Source organism: Callospermophilus lateralis, chromosome 8, assembly GCF_048772815.1.
Source record: "Callospermophilus lateralis isolate mCalLat2 chromosome 8, mCalLat2.hap1, whole genome shotgun sequence".
Taxonomy (NCBI): Eukaryota; Metazoa; Chordata; class Mammalia; order Rodentia; family Sciuridae; genus Callospermophilus; species Callospermophilus lateralis.
In genome coordinates, this window is record NC_135312.1 from 65,407,740 (window position 1) to 65,430,255 (window position 22,516).

Here is a 22,516-nt window from a genome sequence, read left to right on the forward strand (position 1 = left end):
ACCTTCGGCCTGATGGAGACCTGTCTTCTCAGCATGTGTGTTTGGCCATCGCCGGTCTTGTAAGCCAAAGCTTCACACTTCTTTCTCTAAAATTTAACCCAATTCCTTCCCTTGAAGGTACTCCCTCCCTCTTCTGGACTCCTTTACCAGTCCTATTCCTCTCAGGTACTTGAAATTCTCACTCTTCACCATTACACCTGGACATTCTTTCTACCAGACAGCAGAAAGGGCCAACCCCAGTGTCTTGCCTAAAGCGGTCAATAAATAAACGACCACACTGATGAAGGAGTTACTGAGGAAAGGTTCAATTTAGGATTTTTTCTTTCTCTTTCCATTGCCATTTTGCAATCAATTCTCCACTCTTTGTAATAGTCTCCTAAAAGAGAAATCTATGCGAGACTATGTATTTACATATAGTTGGAATAAAAGAGAGCACACAAATGAGGGTGTGTAGTGCCAGCTCACTGCATACCGATTTTTTTTTTTTAAACAGGACAAATGTATTGTGTGCTTCTTTTAACTCTCAGGAATCTAGGACTAATTTGAATGGAGCTGTTACCCCAATGGCTTATTCTCATGAGCCCTAAGGTATAATCAATCATTAGCACAAGCCCTAAGTCATCTTGGAAATGGCTTTGATTCTCAGTGAATTCCTTGCTTCCTTTTCACCCAATCAAGTATCTTCAAATCCTATCACTGCCACACTGACAGAGCCAATCCTCCCCAGGGGCAGCTCTCCCCTTTCTACCACTTATGCCTAACTCTGTCCACAGTATGAATACACGAGAAGGAAGATGACATATAAACCTCTCTACCCTGAATTTGATCCCTTTTTCCATCTCCATTGTCCATCCCCATCTTCCATTGTCAACACACTTAATGAGCTTTGTTAAAGGAAGGAAAAGTGACCACTTCTCACTGAACCCTTAACTCCTTATCCCACACATTACAGGTAACCCCCAAATAATTGTTGAATTGAGCTTAATTTTTATGTTCTTTTTAAAATATTCAGATGACCTTTCTGGTTAAAAGTGCAATTGTCTATGTAGAAATTTACATGTATGAACATAAGACAAGTGTATAATACAGTGTGAAAATGTCCCACTCCCAGGATCCTTTTTTTTCTGGCACAGAAAGACTATTTTCAGTTTACAAAGAGAAGTTATTCCTATCTTTCTGATAGCAAGTCTTTGCTCTTAGAAACTCCCTCATGTGATCAAAGTGACACTGAATTCTCAGTGTACAAAAATTAATCACAGACAATAGGAAGGTCAAACTTAAAACCATGGTCCTTTCCAGTCAGTCCCTTGTCCCAACTGTTCTACATTAGAGGGGCAGCTTCTCTGTATATTACTAATGCAAAGCACAACTTGCCTGGTTTTATGGCATTACTCTAGTCACTCTGTATAGAAATCACCTAGTTCTTTATTTCATGGGAAAATGTTAAAGTGTTTCACAAATAATATATAGTAAATCACAGGTTGCTAGGCATCAGCCTGAATTAATGCCCCATGTAAGCAGGTGTTGGGTGAGGACACTGAAGGTGGATTCTGACCTGGCTCTGTGGATAGTTTATAAACATGATGCCACTCTGTTGTCCAGACTTAACAGCCAGGTGCAGGCAGAACAGGCATGGAACAGAGGTGTTAGGTCATCCTACTATCTAACACTGTGCCTCCATATCTGCTTTGTATTTTCAGAACTAAAGGCCCACAGCTTTGGTCCTCTAGGAAGTTTGTCCTAAATTTAGTTTGAAATGTGGAAATCAACAAGACACTGCTATACTGAGTGTGTGCAGTAAACTGGAGAAACCCTGGCACATCTGCCCAAAGTAATTATACAACAAGCCGTGACTATGCTCTTGTGAGCCATGGCCAACCTTGGGCCCTTGATTATGTTGTGTGGTATAAAGTTACTCCCAGTGACCTTAAAAAATATATAATAATAATAAAAAGAATAATATAGAAGGTGACCAAATGTTTTTTATAATGTATGAAATACCTATTTGTGCTTCTGGACAGTCTTCCTGCATTTCTAGGACTTCCTCAGGTTCAGGAGCTGGTGTTTCAGGAACTTGCAGAAATTCCATTCTCCAAAACTACATTTAAGTAAAAAAAGAAAAAAGTAGATAATCAGATCAAGGAAATGATGTACATGTTAGTGGATGAGGACATGTGCTCAAGGTTAAACACATAACTTCCTTTCTAGGATTGCACCAATGCAGAGTTCCTTGTGTCTTGTCAAATGTGGCAGGAATTGCCTTGCATAACGACTGTTTCAGAGTGGATAAAGATGAATGTGGAAAAGAAGTTCAAAAACATGGTTCAACGAAGTAAGTAAACTTCCGTTTCCTACAAAAATCTCAAGAGTCTTGCATATACAAATATCTACAGCAGATCTCCAAGAAGGCACATAGCCAGCAGGATCCCCAAATGTATCTGGCTGTGGAGCTTTTCATAACACCTCGCTAATCCAGTAACCTGGAATACCACTCAAGAAGGCAGACTCTGGGAGTGCATGTGCATGCGCGAGCACTTGCGGTCTGAGGCACAGGGTGTGGCAGGGGAGTGGGCTGGCAGCCTCACTGTCTCTAAGCATGCACTGTGACTAAGAAGGACGGTAATCAGCTGCTCTTTGCTTTGACAAAGAAAAAAAAAACAGGCACAAAGAAAAATCTGAGCGAGAAAAATGCAAATATTTGCATAGACTACAAAGGTAAATACTCTGTTGATTCTCTTTTCTGAAGAAGCCAGACTCAGAAAACTAAGAAAAAGATACACCGCTTCTAGGTTTCAGGAGCAATCATGAGGGATCTGGCCCAGAAAAAGCCTGAGGTCACTGGACACATTGTCTAGCTCTGTGCTACTCTGTACAGAAGACACTGTTCCCACTAACTACATTTTTCCTACAAAATTATTTGACAGGCTGAAAATCTAATACTTACACAGTTCACACTGTGAGCAGTCGCATGTGGCAGGGGGATCATGGTTAAGTGATCTCTGGTGTTAAGCTGTTGGCCATCAGTAGTACTAACAGCTCTACTAAGTAGGAAGAAAAGGGGCCCAATCTCTGATGTTCACCATAACTGATGAGCATGAGCCAGAGCCCATGTGAATAGCAGGGAGACTCTGCTAAACATCACAACCTGAACAGGTGTCCTTACACTTTAAACAGCTTCCTAAGTTTCAGGTAACTAGGACAGCAAATACTTCTTTGTGCCCACTTACCCGAACCTCTCCATTTGAGTGTCCTGTTACTATGACATTCTGTGTGTCCCATTCGTTCATCTCTGACACGCAGCAGCAGACGATCTGCTGGCTCCAACCTGTGAACGTGTTTACACTCATGATAGGGTTCCCGTTAATGCTCCACACATGGATGTATGTGCCAGCGCAGGACACAATGTCCCCCTGCAAGATAAAGGAAGACTTTTCATTCTCTTCATATTATATATTGGTTTCAGAAAAATAATTGCATCTTTGGCCTGCTCTCAAAACACCTCATTCCCTAGATTAATGGCTGAATTATTTCTAAGGTAACTTAGAATTCATTGCTTAATGACTTAAAAATATATATCCTGATCTTCTTTAAAAATTCAAGAGGCTTCTTTAAAAATTCAAAGCTGAGTGGATGCTATGTCAGGGGGTCACAAATGGAGATGAGAGGCAAGTCTGTGCCCAGCACACTGCTGAGCAAGCTCTCATTCCACCACAAAGTACTATGTCATCAGAGGAGGTGACGAAATGTTCTTCTTCCTCCTGTTGTTTACAAACTCTATTTATACTTTTCATTTAGAGGAATTCATCCGCACAGACTTTTAAGTAATTGAGTCCAATCACCAACACTATAGGGTAGAAGAAAAAATATTCAGTCCAGGAAGTTCTATCTCTCCAACAAATGACATGGTAACATCTTGGTAACATCATAATACCTTATTTTAAAATTCACATTCACAAGAAGGGTGAGAGAATGAGGGTGAAAAAAGAAACCTGGCATGTAAGTTACTTCTAATAAAATCTAAGATTCCCTGAGCTGATAACTCATGAAAACATGAATTCCAAAGGCCAGAAGGAAAGGCCTTTCTCTCAAGTCTGACCCTTACAGTGACCCTGTGAGGTCAGCTAGCACCAGATAGGCTTCAGAGGGTGACAGTGAGGGGCACAGCAGCAGTTCTCTGTAGTCCCAACATTCACAAACCATCCTGTACTGCCACTCTAATCCTAAGGTGGCCTGGTTTTCCCATTGCTGGCTGTTACTTTAGAAATGACCTAGTGATTGCAGTGCAGTCGGGAAATTCATAAGAATCTATTAGATATTAGAAGATGGTCATCAAAAGCAGAGGAAGCACCAAAAGCTGAGTAGCAGCACCAACACAAGGACGAAGGCATAGGGACACTGGGGTGGGATGACAAGGCTGAACTCTGTGCTCATCTACTGTTCCTAGCCCCTCTCTACAGCCCCTCTACCTCCATGGAAAGAAGCTAAACAATCCCCAACACAAATAATACTCTCTGTTGCTCTGTCTACCTCTGTATCAGTCACTGAGCTGTCTCTGAGTGTCAGCAAGTAAGTTTTAATTAGTGTTCCTGGTCTCTGAAAGAGACCAGAGACAGCCACTTCATTCTGCACTAGGCAAGACCTCTTCAGTGACTCCAGGGGGACACAATTAAGAATGCATTAAAGCGAATGCTGTGGTCATGAGGGCTGAGCCATAGAAGAAGAAATAAAGAGCAGCTACCAAGGGAACTTGGGCCCAAAATGTAAACACAAGTTAAGCACATTGGGTATTGGTTGGAGAAACAGAAATAGAATTCTTTTCATGTGTTAAGAAACTATAAAAAAAATTTATGAAAAGAAAAGAAAAAAAACCCCCAAATCGCTTCTGTATTGTTTGCAGCAACTACTGCAATCCAGTGGGTGTACAATGGCTCAAGTAACTGACTGTAAATAAAATTCTATTTAAGAACAACTTCAAAACAAAGTACTTCAATGAAATTAAGCATCTGACTCAGAGTAACACTGTTAGGTCAGAGTGGTTCTGTCGTTCCTATATTTTTCCATAGTTCTTTAGAAATAAAAGTTTGCAGGCCTAACCCAAGGCTATGTTCTGAAATATCTTAAAACTATCAAATACACCAAAACCAAAGTTGACTCTGTTACCCTTCCATCCCCAACTTATTCACATTTCTGAGTCCTCCTATCATCAGTGAGATACTCCAGATGCCTTTCACTAGAACCAAAAATTTTTTTGTGTGTATGTGACTACAAGATATTTGATTGTAAGTATAAAATAGTTTTGTCTGAAAGAAATCAAAAATGTGAAGGAAAAGGAAAGTTGTCTGTGTGGATGGTAACAGAAACATCCCTCAATAATATGGTGAGAACTACCATTTCCTAAAGGTGGCCACAGGGCAGGAATGAGGCAGGAATGGGAATGTTGTTAGTGAAGAGGCTGGGGTGGGTTCCTGGGACAGGATACATTATCCTTTAGTAATGTACCCTTGGACTTATGGACCTCATTTTTTGTAAACCTACTCTTAAGCTTCCCCTGCCTGACAACCCCTTAGCGATAAAGAAGACTCCCTCTCTTGTTCAATTCAGTGGGACTTGCTCTATGTGGAAAACTTCTAGTCCAGTGCATTTATTTTTATTCTGATTTATAAAATATTTATTTTTGAGATAAAATTCCTTGATAATTTGAGAATGTTTTAAAAATAATAACAAATTTTCTCATTTGGGCACCCAAATACTACTCTTTTCACTTTTCAAAACAAATAATGTATTTTGTTAAAAATTTCAACAAAATTCTTTTTTTTAAAAAAATTTTTTTATTTGTGGTTGAACATTTATTTTTATGTGGTGCTGGGAATTGAACCCAGTGCCTCATATGTGCTTAGGCAAGTGCTCTACCATGGAGCCACAACCCCAGCCTGAACATTCTTAATAAATCCCACGAGTTCCTTATTTTTTAAAAAGCATATCATATTTATTTTATTTTAACCAAATCTTGTTCTCTTTCAAGTACCTAGTAGTGAATGAATTTTAAGACGAAAGCACTCTTTGGGTCAAAAATTTTAATCTCCATCTGCTTTTCAAAAAACACAGAAATGTAGTGACTTTTAGAATGAGTGTCTATCAGCTTAGGAAAAGTCATTTTTTTACTGAGTATGGTTTCCCTGAATATAAAACAATTGGGCAATTTAATACTTACTGTTAATTCATTGATACAAAGAGTAGAAACTGGAGCTCGATGGCCTCGTAGCTGGGTTAGAAATGACAGTTTATTCAAATCCCAAATGATGCATGTCCGGTCGCGGGACCCACTGACAATTATGTGATAGGCTAGTGATGCTGTGGCACAGGTAACAGTATCAGTGTGGCCAAGTAAGGCCTACAAAAGAAAACAGCAACATATCAGATCAATCACAGTAACAGATCCCATAAGTGACTTCAGAAGCTCCCAGATTCATCAGATAGAAGCTATGCTGAGGGCAGTGGGTGCCCTGAGTGGGGCAATCTGGGCAGTGCGGGGCTGACCTTTCTCATGTGGCCCATCGTGGGCTCATCCTGTATGGACGGGAGATGAGTTTTATTCTACTTTCCTAAACATAGGTCAGCATAGTTGAGAGCACGGGGATTGGCAGGTGCAACACAGCTTGGGTTTCTTCATGCTATTTCTATGTGGAAATACACTGATTATTGGCCTCCAAACAGAACTGAAACTGTGTGTCCATTCTCTTATGCCACAAACACCTGTTTGTTTATTCTGAGGACCTGTAATTGATGAATTTTTTTTAAATGCACAAACTACATGCAGTTATTTTATGTTAGTCAAAAATTAAAAAATAAAAATATACAAATGGTGAGAACCACAAGATTGCAGTATCTGGTTCTGAAAGACAAGGGAACAGTGTCATTCTGATGTGTCAATGTGCTGCAGTCCTGCTACTCCATGGGAAATATCTGAGGAGTTCTGTCTGAGAGGAACTCCTTCTTCAAACTGGAATAAGAACTGTTCTCTTTTGCGAGAAAATGAAGAGAAACAGGACCCACGGGAATGAATGGTAGTAAGTGAAAATAAGTACGGATTTTGAAGGGAAAGATCAAGATTACTGTTAAGGAATCCCTGAGTATCAGAATGGGCCATCTTCCCTGGCAGAAGAATATGCCTGCTTAAATAATGAGTTGGTTTAAAATTTGGGGCATACAGATGTCTGCATGGTGTGTTTAGCAAACACCATTTGACTGGCATGTCATCTTCAGAATATTTTTTCTAAATTAAAAATATTTAAGCAGGAGTTTGGATCAGCAGAATGTATGTCAACTTGGTGTTTGTTTTAGGAGTTTGCTTCTCTTGGTGTGACTCGCCTCAGGATTCAGGAAGTCTATGAAGCCTCTGGTCTATTTAGATGGTTGTTGGTAAAAGTACCAGGGGTCCAATTCTTTCCACAGATATTTAAGATACTACTGTTCAAAAGTATATCTAAAATAGTTTTGGAGCCAGAACTGAATTTAAATTCTGTGTTTTTTTCCCACAACTATAATTTTGAGCATGTCATTTGACCTTTTTCTTTCTCTCTTTTTTTTTTTTCAGGTGTAAAGTGTGATTAATAACTACCTTATGAAATTGTAAGGATTGAAGTTCTGTATTTTTAAGACTTCCAGCATAGTGTCCTTAACATAGGAGGCATGTAATAAATGATACACTACTTTTCAGTAATAATAAAAATATACTTAAATGTATGCTTCTTATTTAAACAATATCTTATGATAAATTCTCTCATAAATCAAATATGATAAATTCTCTCATAAATCAAATATTAAAAGATGGCTTGGGCTGGGGCTGTAGCTCAGTGGTAGAGCACTTGCCTAGCATGCATGAGGCACTGGGTTCAATACTCAGCACCACATAAAAATAAACAAATAAAATAAAGGCATTCTGTCCATCTACAACTATAAATTTTTTTTAAAAAAGATGGCTTACTTATAAACAGATTATTGCTTTAAATGAAAATTATGTGATCAGAAATACCTGTTAACTAAATCTTCAAGGATTCTACTAAATATTATGAGTTTGGCAGGTCCTTAAGGAAATGACAAAAGAAGAGAGAAACAACTACAACTTCGTGGTTTATCTAAATGTACATCATCTTGAAATTAGTAAGGATCAATAGCAAATATAATTTGATTTTCAAAAAGTCAATAAACATAATTTATAAGAAATATTTATATTACTTAAATATATTAACATGTATTACCTAAAAATGACTTGCTTTAATTTTTAAAAAAGAATCAGCTTGATAATTTTTATATGAAATAGTATGTTCTGATTTACTTTTCTTTTTTTTAAAAAAATTTCTAGCAAAAGAGCACTTTTTGGTTTTTTATGTTGTGCCTGATGTACCTCAGGACGAAGGAAGCTTTGTTAGTTTCTCCAGAGCAGGCTGAGATGGAATGAGCCCATTCCATCTGCTCACCCTCAGTTACCTGCTTGAGCGTGAGGGTCTTCGCCTTTTCTTTTGAGGTGCCCATCTCCCACACACACACAACCGTGCTTGTTCCACCTGTAATGACCAGCTTGGGGTTGGGGCAAATTGCACAGAGAATCTGGCCCCACTCTGACAAACATTCATAAACAGTTACTGCCTGTAAAACAAAACAGATGTGAGCACATACCACCAAGGGCTCTAGACTTCTGCTGTACAAGCAGCAGAGCTGAGTAAAGGGCAAGGCCCTCCGCTGAGGCACCTCACAGACACACACCAACTCACGTTCTGGGTTGGTTTTTTTTTTTTTTTTTTTTAAATATTTTTTTTATTGGTTGTTCAAAACATTACAAAGCTCATGGCATATCATCTTCCATACATTTGATTCAAATGGGTTATCAGCTCCCATTTTTACCCCAAATACAAGTTGCAGAATCACATCGGTTACACATCCACATTTTTACATAATAGGTTGGTTTTTAATTTTGTGATGTTTCCAATGAAGCTCCACACTGAATTGTTCCCACAGTTTCCTAACTGTACTTGCTGCCAAGAACCATAATTAAAAAATACTTCATTCATCATGGGGATCTCTGTTTTCTCCAGTGTGGAAAAATGATGTTCAATTTGTATGGTACTGCTATGTAAGAAGCAGGAGATGATCCAGTAAAAGGGTGTATGCTGTAGCCAGTGGAAGCATGTGCACAGAAAGCACAGTGCTTTGAAGGAGAACATTAACTAAGCAAAATCATGCTGGCAATGGAATGGAACAGGCTGGGCAGAGTCTATCCATCTTACAGTTGGGAGGGGCTCCAGGGCAAACACAGGGTGCTGAAGGATCACTACATATGGCCTCTCAAAGAGATGCTTATGGAACTCACAGCAGCTGCTGCTGGTTCCTGTGGGGTGGGGTAACAAGTTTTCTGTCAGCCATTTTAGAACATTAAAATGATAAGTGGACCAGATGGTGACTTGCCAAAAGCAGGCTATTCTGGTTGGCAGAAATGGTGAGCACCTTGTTGGCTAGGATCTTTTAGAGGAATTCTGTGGGCAAGAAGGGAACAACCAGCCCCTATTACTCAGCTTACAAAAGAGTCTTGTTCTGCAGGAAACATGACTTCTCCACTAGCTCCCTTATCTTTGTCTGATGCAATGACACTCTCCTTTCTTCTGGCCTTTGGAGGAACAGCTGACAATCCACTGGACTGTGCTCTCTCCACCCCCATTATCAAGATATCCATGCCATGAAAGAGCAAGATTAAATGAGAAAGCAAGAAACCACAAACCTTGTCTGATTCATAGGTTCCCAGTCTGCAGCTGAGGTCTGCATAGCCCCAAGCAAAAGTTTTGTTCCAGGTTGGTGGAATAAGAACCTTATTCTGTTCTACTGCAAGAATACCTTTATCCGTACATACTATTTGTCCCACAGGCTCTTTGAGTTCTATTAATAAAAACCAAAAAACAAAACAAAAAAAAAAAAATAAGAAATCATTACATTAGGACAAGACAGGGAAACTAACTTCATTATCCCACAGGTATGGTAAGGTAATCTCAAATATTCATACAAATTAAGCATCCTGATACCTAAGACCAAATGATATTAGTAGCAAAGCTTGGATTTTGAGGCTGCTCCCAGACATGCTGGGTGGGGTGTCACCTAGACAGGTGTTCTGCAGAACTTCCCTCCAGTCCTGTGTTTGTGCTGCTACACAGAGTAATCTGAGGTACTTCTCAGAATGCAGAGGGACACAGACACCATCAACCAACCTATATCTTCAGCACCCTGCAAGCTACAGACTTAAAGGAAGGCTATAACATGCCCCAAGAGGCATGGTCTTCCTACTCCACGTAAGAAATTGCCAAACAACTAAACCTCTAGAACAGACAGTGAACAGTGACAAGAGATAGCAAGGAGCAGATTCCCTGTGATGAGATAGAATGGCAGAGTGTGGCCTACCAAATCAGTTTGATGCTCCAACTCTTAAATTGATTAAAGTGACCAACTTCAAGACTTTACAAAACATTTTTTCATTCTAAGGGTAAAATTTCTACCTCAAAAACTTCTTTTAGATAAGTATATCATTAGATAAAAGGTGGGATGTCTTTTGATTGGCATATTGAAAATATGGTCTGTCTACTGCTATTTTTTTTCTTTTTAACTTATTTATTTATTCTAATTTGTTATATATGACAGCACAGTGCATTTCAATTCATAGTATACATATAGAACACAATTTTTCATATCTCTGGTTGTACACAAAGTGAGTTTCAACAGTCGTGTCTTCATACATGTACCTGCAGTAATGATGTCCATCTATTTCATCGTCTTCCTACTGCTATTTGATATACTGAATATATGTAGGAAAAATAAAAAATGTAGACAAAGTTTTTTCTGCAAGTAAAATTGAAGTTACAAAATTTTGATATCTTAGAATTGACTAAATTAACAAAAGTGGGAAACCTGTTTAGCTCTTTTGATACAGAATCCAACTGGTGAAAAAAAGAAAACAGGAAAAAGAAGATACTAGAAAGTGTTCAGTGATTTTACACAAAATATATACAGCACTTACTACAAAAGACACAATTGCTAAATAACAAGTTTGCTTTTGCTGAATTAAGATTATTAAACAATGCCATCAAATAATGAGTTAACAGTTTATTTCTCATCACCTTACCTTTTATGGGTGTTAGAGAAGGCCTTAGGTTGTCTAGGTGATGGAAAAAGATCTTGTCACTTGTGGATCCTGGTGGGACTGAGATTCCTGCACTGTCTCCATTGAGTCGACTCCTCACTCGTTTTGGTGGATGAGGTTTTTTAAATAACTGTACAAAAGATGACATACTTTATAATAAAAAGTAATACTTATTAAGCCCTTTAATATGCTAGCATTATGTTCTTATTTAACTTAAGTTTTACAATAAACATTAGATACTACATTATTCTATTTTACATTTGAGGAAAGAATTCCAAAGAGGCTAAGAGGATTTCCAGCAAACTCATAACTTAGTAAGTAGGTAAAGGACTATGATGCTAAAGCTTGAGTTGCTATTGTGTTCTATGCTAAGCTGAATTAACTCTGTGAAAGAAAATTAATTCACCAAACTGTAGTTGATTTATAATGGTTTTCCAATTATTTTTAAAAGGCAACTGATTCTTCATAGTCCAATACTATTCTGTGCCATTTAAGGTGGGTAGACGTTTTAACTGGATTAGTTCTGGCTTCCACCATAGCTTTTCTTAATGTGATTTAGCAACATGATTTTGGTGCTGTTCAGATGCTACAAATTTGCTGAAAATATGAACATTATTCCCTTCCTTTCACTTTGCAATGAAGAAAGAAAAAAAAAAAAGAAAAGAAAAATCTTTGGAATTTTTGTTCAGTATTTCTACAACTAAAAATATTAATATACACTTAAGATTATTTTTCAAATTTAATGTAAAATTATTTTTCAAATAATGTAGATCTTCAAATGGATACAGTAGTTTCTGCTGGAAAACTAATATTTGAGAAAGCTATCTAGAAAAAGTTGGATGAGCTGAGACTAAAGATAAAAACAATAGCACTATGCTTCAAGAAGATGTTTTGGGTTTCTGGGGGGAAAATGACAGGAAATATGCTTTGTACAGACAAAGATAGCACTGTAGGCTTCCAGAGTGTTAAGCATTTTGTTTATGTTAGCTACGTACAGGGGCACAGAGTCAGAGTTCTTTAATCTTCTACAGATTCTGAAATTGTAAAAAAGGTGTAATTTAAAGCATGCTTACAAATAAATATTTACTGAACAACTTTCATGTGAGGCCCTAACATAGAGCCCATATGCCAGCTCATACACGCATAGAGTCACCATAAAATTGAGATTTTCTTAGATTGTTTACTTGATATTACCCAATGGCCTGTCCTAGATGTATGTTGGTATCCAAGTTATATCTCCCAGTCTGCTGGTCTCTTATATTCCAAAGTAGCACACAAATCCTGCAGTGGTGCCACGTGTCTTTATATACATGTTCAGAACATGCATTTCCCACAGGGTATGCAACAGGGAGCCTGCCTTTTAACACTCAGGAAAAAGGACAGGTTTACCTAAATAAAGATTTAATTAAAACTCTCCAACTGTGAGTACTTTATTGAAGAGCATTTTGCTTGAAAAGTAAACATGGTTCCTTTGGTAGGGATCAGACTACCTTGTAAATGGTGCAGTAGTGTCCTGCTGTCTATCTGGCTTTCCCACATACAACTGGCCATTATTCTGTGTATTCCCAAGTGTCCACCCTGGAAATCTTTAAGTTGGCTAGCCTTATAAAAAGGAATTTCAGGAGAGATATGTGAAGCAGGAACAGGGAAGGTGGCCAGGGCCAAAAGTGTACTGCCCCTCGCATATGGCACAGGATAGGGACTTGCAAGCTCAGTAGAGTCCCTCCTCTCACTGTGCTGCAGATACTCCTGCTTCTGCCTGCCCCTCATACATAGTGGAAAGAGAAGGGGGTGCTCATCACTGTGCACAACACAGAGATCTACATTCCTGGAGTGCTAAGGGGCACAGCTCTTGGTCTTCTTTCCAGGTTCCAGATGGTGGTGAGAGCCGCTGGTGCATGTCCTGGGCACTACTGTGGCACAAGTCCTCATGGCACAGCACTCTCCTCACTGTTAACTAATGTAACCCAATCATCATCTGCTCCATGGATCTCTACAGCTGTGTCCCGAGTGCTCTTCTGTCCAAATTTAGCTCCTCTGCAAAGTGCATGCACTTGTGTGTGTGTGTGTTACACACACTAGCAGGGGTGCCAGGGGGAACTGACTAGGCCAGAATGAACTGTAAAAGCTTAATTAAATATGACCATGTCATTTTCCTCCCTAAAATCAGCACAGCTTCCCACTGGCATCAGATGAAACCCTGTCTCTGTGCACACTGTGGTCTATCAGGTCATGAGCAAGAAAACATGCCCTGTTCCAGTCTGAGTGAAAATTCTCTTCAAACATCAAAAAGTTTATTTATCTCATATAACAGTGAGGAGAAGCAAGTAATCTAGGATCATTAATCTAATGAACAATTTTTATGATTCATTATTAACTTAGACTAAACTTAATTATTATGTGGTAATATACCAACTATAGAAATATTATGGAATGACACTGAGTCACTGCTGATAAGAAAAGAACATCCATACCTGTTTGGGGATCTGACCAAAGTTATTAATGAAGCCAATGGTGGCTGTCTCCTTCAGTGGATCATTTATATTGTAGATATCCACTTGACCCTCATAAAAAAGGTGATGGAAGACATTCACAGCTTCTACTGCAGCAGGACCTTGCTGTTTGTAGCCAAAGATTAAATCAATCCACTCATGCAGATGGGCACTCACATAATCACACTCCAAAGCCTGTAATTCCAAAACACAAGCTAGGTAAGGGGCTGGCATTTATTACTTGCTCACAAAGTCAAGAAACTTGGCTAGTGGTCAATAGGAATTAAAATAATTAAAAATCATTATAATATTATTAGTAACTTAAGTGAATGTATAATACACAGCTCAAGGTCCTTTGTATACTGTGATCATTGGCCACAACCCACTCCTGAGTGCACCCTTATTACCTCACGGTGGACTCGAATGAATTCTCGTGGGTCCCCTTTGGCCCAAGGTGGAAGGATAACATCTCCAAGCTTGGTGCCATTTTGTTTACAGCCTGCATAATTGGATACATTAAAAAGAAAATGAAAGAATGGGACAAACGTTAACTTTATTTACAGTGACAGAGAAATAGTGTGTGAGATTCATTACTAGAACTATCAAGTTTCACCACAGAAAAGCCCCTCAGGGATCATCCACTCTGGTGTCTCCCCAAGGTTGTTCCTTAAAGCATTTCCTCAAAAAGATTTGCTAAGTGCTAGTAAAACCAGGATTCTTGCTCTCAAATGTCTGCAGGAAATGCTGAGTTATACAAAATTGAACATATTCTATAAGGCCTGAAAGAGGCCTTGAAGGTAAACATGTTAATATTCTTGTCCTGCTCTAAGAGGGACACCGGACACAAACTTTCTGAAATGCTCTTCAATGAGATCTTCCGTGAGGCTACTGTTTTGAGCCTCCTGAAGATAAATGCAGTACATGAGGTTATTCATATTTTTGACACAAATTCTTAAGAAAGCTCTGTATAAGGAAACAGGTTCTCTTCCCCCTTCTTTTTTGGAAAAACACCAAAAAGTAATTTAAGTTTACAGTTTTCATAGGTTTAGATTATCATTGTAACAAACGACTGTAAATAGTAAAGACTTAACTCCCTGACTTCCTAGCAGTTGATTAGATAGTAGTTCTATTACGAATTCCACACAGAAGAGAAGTTGTTCAAATTTTAGAGCACAAAGTCAACTCCAAATGGAAACCAACAAAAACATTTCCTTTAGAAACTTATTTTCATCATTGTTATTTGATTGTTGACATAAATCGGGTCATTATGCCGCATCCCTGCAAGCACACACACCTCACACATTCCTGCCAATCCCTCTCAAATGCTCACTTTAGTCCAAGTTTTTTGATAATGAGAAACTGGTAATAATTCTCAGGCTTCTTGAGATATAACCTACTTTTCAAGATTTTGCTATACTCCCTAAATGCTTATGTTGGAGAATTTTATTAGCACTAGCTGCATTTAAAAAATGACATACACAGAAAACAAAACCTACAGAGAAACCCTCAGTCTATTCTGCAACTCCCCCACTGTGTACATCCAGGGATGTGAGAACAAGATGGGGTCAGGGAAAACTCCCAGGTGTGGTTTTTATTTTTTTATTTTTTTAAATAATATCACTATCTTTTTTGATAGAGAGCAATGGGTGTTTAGTTCTGTTTGTTTTTCTCTTTTGAGGTGAAATTCGTACATTCCTCTCTTCTTCTAGATTATAATAACCACCAATTTGTTATGTCTCTGGATTTACCTATGAATGGGTATTTCCTGTGAATGGAATTATACATCACATGACCTTCTGAGGCTGGCTTCTTTCACTCAGCATGTTTTTGAGGTTCATTCATTGCTAATTTGGGACATGGAATGTCCCTCAAAGTCCTGTGTTAAAGGTTTTGTCCTAGGCTGGTGCTACTCAGAGGTCTTTTGGTCACTGTGAGAGTGCCCTTGAAGAGAAGAGTGAGACCCCAGCCCCCTCCTCTGCCTCTCTTTTCTGCCTTCTGGCCATGAGGTGAGCAGCTTTGTTCCACCACATGTTTCCATGATGGTGTGTTGCCTTACTACAGGCCCCAAAGCAATGGGGCCAATCTACCATGGACTGAAACCTCTAAAATTATAAGCTAAAAAACCCCTTTTCTCTTCATCAGTTGATTATCTCAGGTATTTATTACAATAAATGAAAAGTTAACACATCCCATGTTGTAGCATTTATCAGCACTTCATTCATTGATATGGCTGAATAATCTTTCATTATATGTATGTATCACACTTTGTTTATCTATTCACACCTTGACAGACATCTGGGCTATTTCTACTATTTGGCTATTTGGAGTTCTGCCACTATAAACATGCTTGTGCAGGCATTTGTTTGAGCTCCTGTTCTCAATTCTTATATACTCAGGAGTAGAATTGCTGGTCATATGGTAATTTTGTTTAACTTTTTGAGGAACTTTCAAACTCTTTCCCACGGTAGCTGACCATTTTATGATCTCACTAGCAATGTACAAGTGTTTTCATTTTCACATCTTTGCCAGCCCTGGCTATTTTCTGATTTTCCCAGATATTTGCCACCTTAGTGGGTGTGGAGTGTTATTTCATCATGATTTTTTTTTTTTTTTTTGCATTGACTAATAACTAATGATGATGAGCATCTTTTCTGTGCTTACTGGCCATATATATGGATAAATATCTAACAAAGTCTTTTACCCATTTTTCAACAAAGTTGTTTATTTTCAGGCTGTTGAATTTTAAGAGTTGTTTATATTATATAGATCCTAGACTCTTACCAGATATCTCATTTTCAAATGTTTTCCCCTACTCCACAGGCTGTCTTTTTACTTTCTGGACAAAATCTTTGGATGCCAAAGTTTTCAATGTTGATGAAGTTTAACTTATCTTTAGTTGCTTTTTTTTTTTTTTGATATCTAAGCATCCATTAACAAATTCAAGATCATAAAGATTTACCCTTATGGTTTTTTATGAGAGTTTTATGTTTTTAGCCTTTAAATTTAAACAGTGTTTTTGATTTTAAGAAGGAAAGATGATGTGTTATGAATGTGAATATGATAAAGATAAAAGTACATGACCTTCTTTTATTTACTTATTTTAAAAGTGGATTGTTTGGTTGGGTTTGTAAGTGGTCTGATTGAAACACTTTGCAACATAGATCATCATAACTGATTCAAAGATTATAGAAGATACGAGGGATCTTTTTCTTTTTGCACCTCTCCGTATTTGTTTCTTTGAAAGTGGTATCTCTAGGGAATGCAGCATTCTTCAAGTGATGTTGTAAGTGAACATAAAAAAGCACTCAGGTGTACTCATTTTTAAGTACTCATGTGTACACATCTGTTTATTTTGCTTGCTGACCATCTATTCCACTCCTGCCCAAGAGTGAGCTCCAGGCCCAGTCAGAGTTAATGAGGACTTTTCCTGGGAATACTGAAAGTCTTACAATATTTCTTATTGAATCCCATTCCACACAGTTATACCTGCTAATGGACAGTTAATAAAAGTTAATTTTGAAAAATTTATAAACAAAAATTATAAAATGTAAAAGATAGGAATATTTCCCTGAATTTTCTGTTAATGAAAATTTGGAGGTAAGATGATAATGATTTATACGCTTAACTCTTAAAAGCAATAAATGTAGGGTATATTAAAAAAAAGTACAAAATGTGGCAGAAATATTCTAAAGTACAAGCAATGGAATTCTGATATGTTTTAAAAGAAATACTCAAAAGCACAGACCATCAAATTGTATTCCAAGAAACTCTAACCAAAGTCAAATTTATTTCTTCTAACTGCCAAGAATATAAAAGACACTACTGATGATATTTCTCTCCTTTTTATAAATGATGATTCTATACTGTTTTTCTACAAAATAGGATCTAACAGGATAAAGAAAAGGGATTCATTTAAAGTTTTTGAAATTTGATTTTGAAACACATTAAAACAAGAATACCTCAGGCCACACACACACGATTAGAACAATACATAAAAATTTAGATCATTGACTATTAAAGGGTTTCAATGGTCATAATTTTCAAAACTTAACTTTACGACTGTTTTCACTAGAACAACAAAATTCTAAACATCTGATGTAATCTGTTTCAATTTATAAATGTCTCTAGAACTCTAGGTTTGAAACAGCATTTTGGGGGAATAAATGTGCTTTTTTAAATATTTAATTACATGCATCCAATTATAGTAAATAATAGCAACTAACAGTATAAGGAAATCTTTTCTTGTTAATGCATGGGGCAGACAATCTTCAGAAGTGACTTGTTTCTACTATTCTTTGCCTAGCTAACATTTCTAACACAGCTCTACGTACCTAGATCAAAGTTGTTGGAATTGAACAGGAATTCTGGTAAGTAAAAAAATTCTGGGATAAGTTCTTTTACATCTGCCATGTTGTGCTTTGATGCTGAATACCAGGCCTCGCGCACACTGTGAAACATCCGGTCAGCCAGGTCAAAGTGGCCACCCTGTGGGCAGAATGAGAAGGCACCTCTCTATTAGAGAACCATTCCCACCTCACAGCTTCTGTCAAGTTCAAGGGCTTAAAAACCTCAAATATGTTTGGTGACATTTCAATCTCGCATCATCCTATGTTAAATACATGAAATTTAAAATCACAAAAGAAAACCTAGTCTCTTTGGAGTACTCCTTACAAAGGATGCTCAATAGATTGGTTTTATAATCAAAGTGAAATATAAATATAAAGATTTTTAAAAAGTCATTTAAAAATATTAGTTTTTAGAGAGGACAAGTCTGTAAGGAAATATAAATACTTCCATAATCTGATGATGCTCTTCTAAGAAAGAAGGTCTAATGTAAACCATTTACAGTTGGAAATATTCAAGTTCTTATACATATACTTAGCTAATTTTAGAAATTAACATGACAATTCAATCGCATGTGGTTGAACTGGGAATTAGAATTAAGTGGAGAATTAGGAAAGGTGATAGGAAAGTTATCGGTTGATGAAACAAGTTGAAAGACAAAAGGGTTTCTTTTGCGGCCTCATAGATACACTACCTTCCTTCTCCAGTCACACTGGTCCCTGTGTGTTTTAATGAACATGGTATTTACTGTGAGGAAATGCCAAAGCCCATGACAGCTAAGACTTGCCCCAGCCTGGCCTCTTTCCTTTCTCACTTCATCCCTTATGACTCTCATATTTGCTTACTCCATTCTGAACACAAGGGCCTCCCTGCTATTTCTCCAAACACATCAGGCACACACCTTCTTCTGAGGCTCTGGCTCTACTTCTACTCAGAGCACACCTCCCTCAGATGTATGTAGGAGTAACTCCTTTACCTCACTGAGGTTTTTGTTCAGAGGAGGCCTACTCCCATTACTCGATTTTAAGCCCCTTCTGCCCTTTGCCTCCCCACTTTACCTAATGTATATATATTTTCCTGATACCTTTAATCATACTCTAAAACACTTTACAGATTACTCATTCATTATGTTTGGCTGTCTCTCTCAACTGAGGTCTAGAAACTCCACAAGGCATCTTTCTTCACTGACAGTCTTCCAAGTACCTGAAACAGTGCCTAACACATAGTAGGCATTCAGTAAATATTTGATGACTGAATGAAAGAGAATGCAATTATAATCAAGAAGACACCAAATGAGTTAGGATGTATCACTCTTTTTAGGTCCAGCAAAATTCCATTTAAATCTGTTTGACTACTTTGCCACTAAAACTTCATAGGCTTCTATAAGGCAAGACAATGCATTTTAAAGGAAAGTAGATTTGAATAGAATGGTCAAATTCCAAATTTAGGTTTTACCTGTAGCCTTAAGAATATCTGTGTGAAAGGCTCCATCCTTACAAGGTATGAGGCTACGATCATTGCAGATGAATAGTGGGTTCCATAGTGGTATGCTGGGGTTTCTCCTGTTCCAGATGTTCAAGCACAATAGAAAACAAAGAGGAAATATGAAAAATAAAATTGATATTAATCAACAGACTTGGAAATGCTAGCAAATGTGTTTGTGAACTGTTACACTATATGTAGTTAGCTATTGGCATTTGTAGCAGGAAAACTTCACAAAGACACCACTGTTCCCTCACTTAATGTCTTTGGCAATAATCCAAAGTAAGTATAATTCAATGGCTGGTTCTCAAAGCTTATTGTTAAAGAGCTAATCCTTAACAGCAAACCAGCTTCACTAAAGGAGAACACTGACTTATAGCTAATTTTTGTCAGGTTCTGGCTTTGCAGTTATGTATTTTTATATATAACCTTTTTGGCAAAAAGCGAGGAAAGTGGAGAGAATCCAGACACATACACTAATAGGCTCAGGGTTTCCCCCCTTTGTTTGGTCTGTTTGAAGGGAAAACACAATAAACATTAAATACAATAAATAACAAATGAATCATTTAATTAAAGAAAGCAGTTAATTTCTTTTTGTTAAATGCAAAAGGATTTCAAAAAGTCCTTCAATACAATAAAATTAAAAGAAAGCCAATAAATCAAAATGTAGTTCTTGGACTAAATATACTCTCAGGTTTTGGTTGGTACTCTGAAGAACTTGCTATAAATGCCTCCTAGGCATGGCCATAACAGCATGCAAATATCTGATTTTTCTACTCTAATAATTTACATATATATAAGTGTATAAATAAACCATATATAATGATATGTAAGTAACTTGAGGAAGACTTCAAGTCTGTCAGATCATTAAATAAAGGCCTACTTTTGAATCTTAGGTACAAGGTCCAGTGACAAGAAAATGTTACTTACCATTAGGATCCTCCCAGTCTTTATAACGCTTCTTATACTGAGCTAACCGTTCATCTGTTTGTGCTCCCATTGGCTTAGCCAGGTTTCTAAATGTCTTAGGATTAGTAAGATCTACCTCCTAAAACACAAAACAAAACCCAATGCAAGTTACTAGAACTCTGTATTCTGACCAACTTTGATACAGTGGCTGTAGTGGACAATGATGATTTATAAATGCATTTGTGGGATGAACAGGCAGAATGGACTCCAAAACCATGCTGCGTGTGGTGTTTCTCCACACTCTGCAGTCAGGCAAGTGGCATTTTGTTAACTGACTCAGTTTGAAGACAACTGCTTTGGAAGGCATTCAGGATCCAGACTTTGGGGAGGGGAAAAAAGAAAAAAAAATGTTTCCAGTTCTTGCCAGCAGGAGACTGTGGACACAACAGCTGCAATTCTTCATTATCCTCTGTCACCCATATCACCTGACAACTCTCCTCTCAGTGCCCCACTCCCTGGTGCCCAACAGGTTTACTTCTGAGTATTTTCATTTTAGAAGGATCTAGAAGTGATATTAGCTGAAGCACTCAGTAGCTCCTTCCTTTTAAAAAACATCATCATACCAGATCAAGTGACTTCCAAATGAGGTGAACTTTTTTAGACTACCAGAGATTATTTTAAAAGCTCATCTCTAGCTGATCTAAATCACTTATGTAAAAGGAAACCAATATTTACTCCCTGACTGCTTTAAAGGTAGAAATTTGAAATATGTGCCTGTGGAATATTCAATATGTGTCCTTTTTAGAGGACATCATGACAGACTTGTATTTTAAAAACCTTAGGAAGGGGAAATTGATTCACTCTGATCAGTGTAAGTCAAGTTATTCCATTTTTCCTCTTCAAGTCTACATGAAAAGTATCTCAATTATAGTTAGTTCAATAAACACTGAAGTGTACACTAAGTACCAACCATTGTTCTAAGTGTTGGGATTTGAGGAGATATATAGGATGACTATGTCTTCAGGACCTTACAATTGAATAAGGTCAAATAGCCTGACTACAATACACTGTGAAAAAAAGTACCATGATTAAAAAGGGGAAGAAATTGACATCATACCCAACTGCAAGGCAGTGTGGGAATAAAAACAGAGGACAGGGAGAGCAAAGGGCTCCCCTTCACAGAGGTGATGTACGAGTGTGTCTGGAGAGGTGAAGTGATGGTGGCGAGGTGAATCACTAGGTGGAGGAAAGATATAAGATGTATGGTGGAAAATTCCAGGCATGGGAAAAGCTACTGAGGTCCAAGAAAGAACATTAAGGTATCTCAGGAGTGCAGTTCTGGGAGAACACTAGGGCTATATAGAAGCTATCTGGAAAGGCTACTGAGGCTACTAACTCAGTCTCTGAATTTTTTTAAACAGGAAATGACTTGATTAGATTTATGTTTCTGAATCTAACATAACATCCAGATTTATGTTCTGGATGGAGTGAGGAAAGAGAACATCAGAGCAGGAATCCAGAAGGCTGTTGTGATCGACCTAAAGTGAGACATCAGCAATATTAATGAAGGAAGATGCTAAAAGGTGTTTGAAAGGTAGACCTCCTCTGCCACAGTGTGCTACTTCCTAAGATGGGGGTATGGGGAGTAAGGATTGGAACTATACCTGGAACATCAGGACCAGAATTAAAGGTTTAGTAATGTTCTTCTTAGATAGTTTGATATAGTCCTCACTCCTTCCCCATAAAAAATGCATTATTTATGATCTTCCTGCCCCCTTTAAATCTCTATTTTCTTCTATATCTCCTTGGATAACTTAAAGAAAAAAGTTTCATTTTATCCATCTTTACTCTTGACTTCCTCTTCTCCATAATTACATTATTCACCCAAATATGTATAGATATGCATATTAACTACACATGCCCTATAGGGATTCACACATCATATGTACTCTAATACACCCATGAAGGTAGGGTTGACTTCTGTTCTTTCATTACATTAAAATTTTCTGAGGACAGAAGCTTTCTTCTTTTCCCCTAATATGATGATGTATAAAAATTCTGACAATACAAGCAGTTCTTATTCTGATGAATGAAAAGGTCCAATGAGTTT

General features: G+C 37.7%; 1 protein-coding gene and 1 long non-coding RNA gene across 7 annotated transcripts in view; one reads left to right on the top strand and one right to left on the bottom strand.

The window, feature by feature from the left end:
- The window catches only part of LOC143406462 (uncharacterized), a 40,003-nt gene extending 32,322 nt beyond the window's left edge, over positions 1–7,681 (top strand). The window contains exons 3-4 of the long non-coding RNA XR_013092195.2: positions 2,209–2,332; positions 7,595–7,681. This is a non-coding gene — a long non-coding RNA (uncharacterized LOC143406462). The remainder of the gene's footprint in view (positions 1–2,208; positions 2,333–7,594) is intronic.
- The window catches only part of Wdfy3 (WD repeat and FYVE domain containing 3), a 260,148-nt gene that overhangs the window by 13,066 nt on the left and 224,566 nt on the right, over positions 1–22,516 (bottom strand). For all 6 annotated transcript variants that reach the window (XM_076865184.2, XM_076865186.2, XM_076865188.2 and 3 more), the window contains 11 exons: positions 20,428–20,545; positions 19,471–19,577; positions 18,003–18,156; positions 14,079–14,170; positions 13,654–13,866; positions 11,162–11,309; positions 9,773–9,927; positions 8,488–8,646; positions 6,212–6,391; positions 3,228–3,410; positions 2,002–2,098 (listed from right to left, as the gene is read on the bottom strand). In XM_076865184.2, the coding sequence (XP_076721299.2) occupies positions 2,002–2,098; positions 3,228–3,410; positions 6,212–6,391; positions 8,488–8,646; positions 9,773–9,927; positions 11,162–11,309; positions 13,654–13,866; positions 14,079–14,170; positions 18,003–18,156; positions 19,471–19,577; positions 20,428–20,545 (1,606 nt within the window). The remainder of the gene's footprint in view (positions 1–2,001; positions 2,099–3,227; positions 3,411–6,211; positions 6,392–8,487; positions 8,647–9,772; positions 9,928–11,161; positions 11,310–13,653; positions 13,867–14,078; positions 14,171–18,002; positions 18,157–19,470; positions 19,578–20,427; positions 20,546–22,516) is intronic.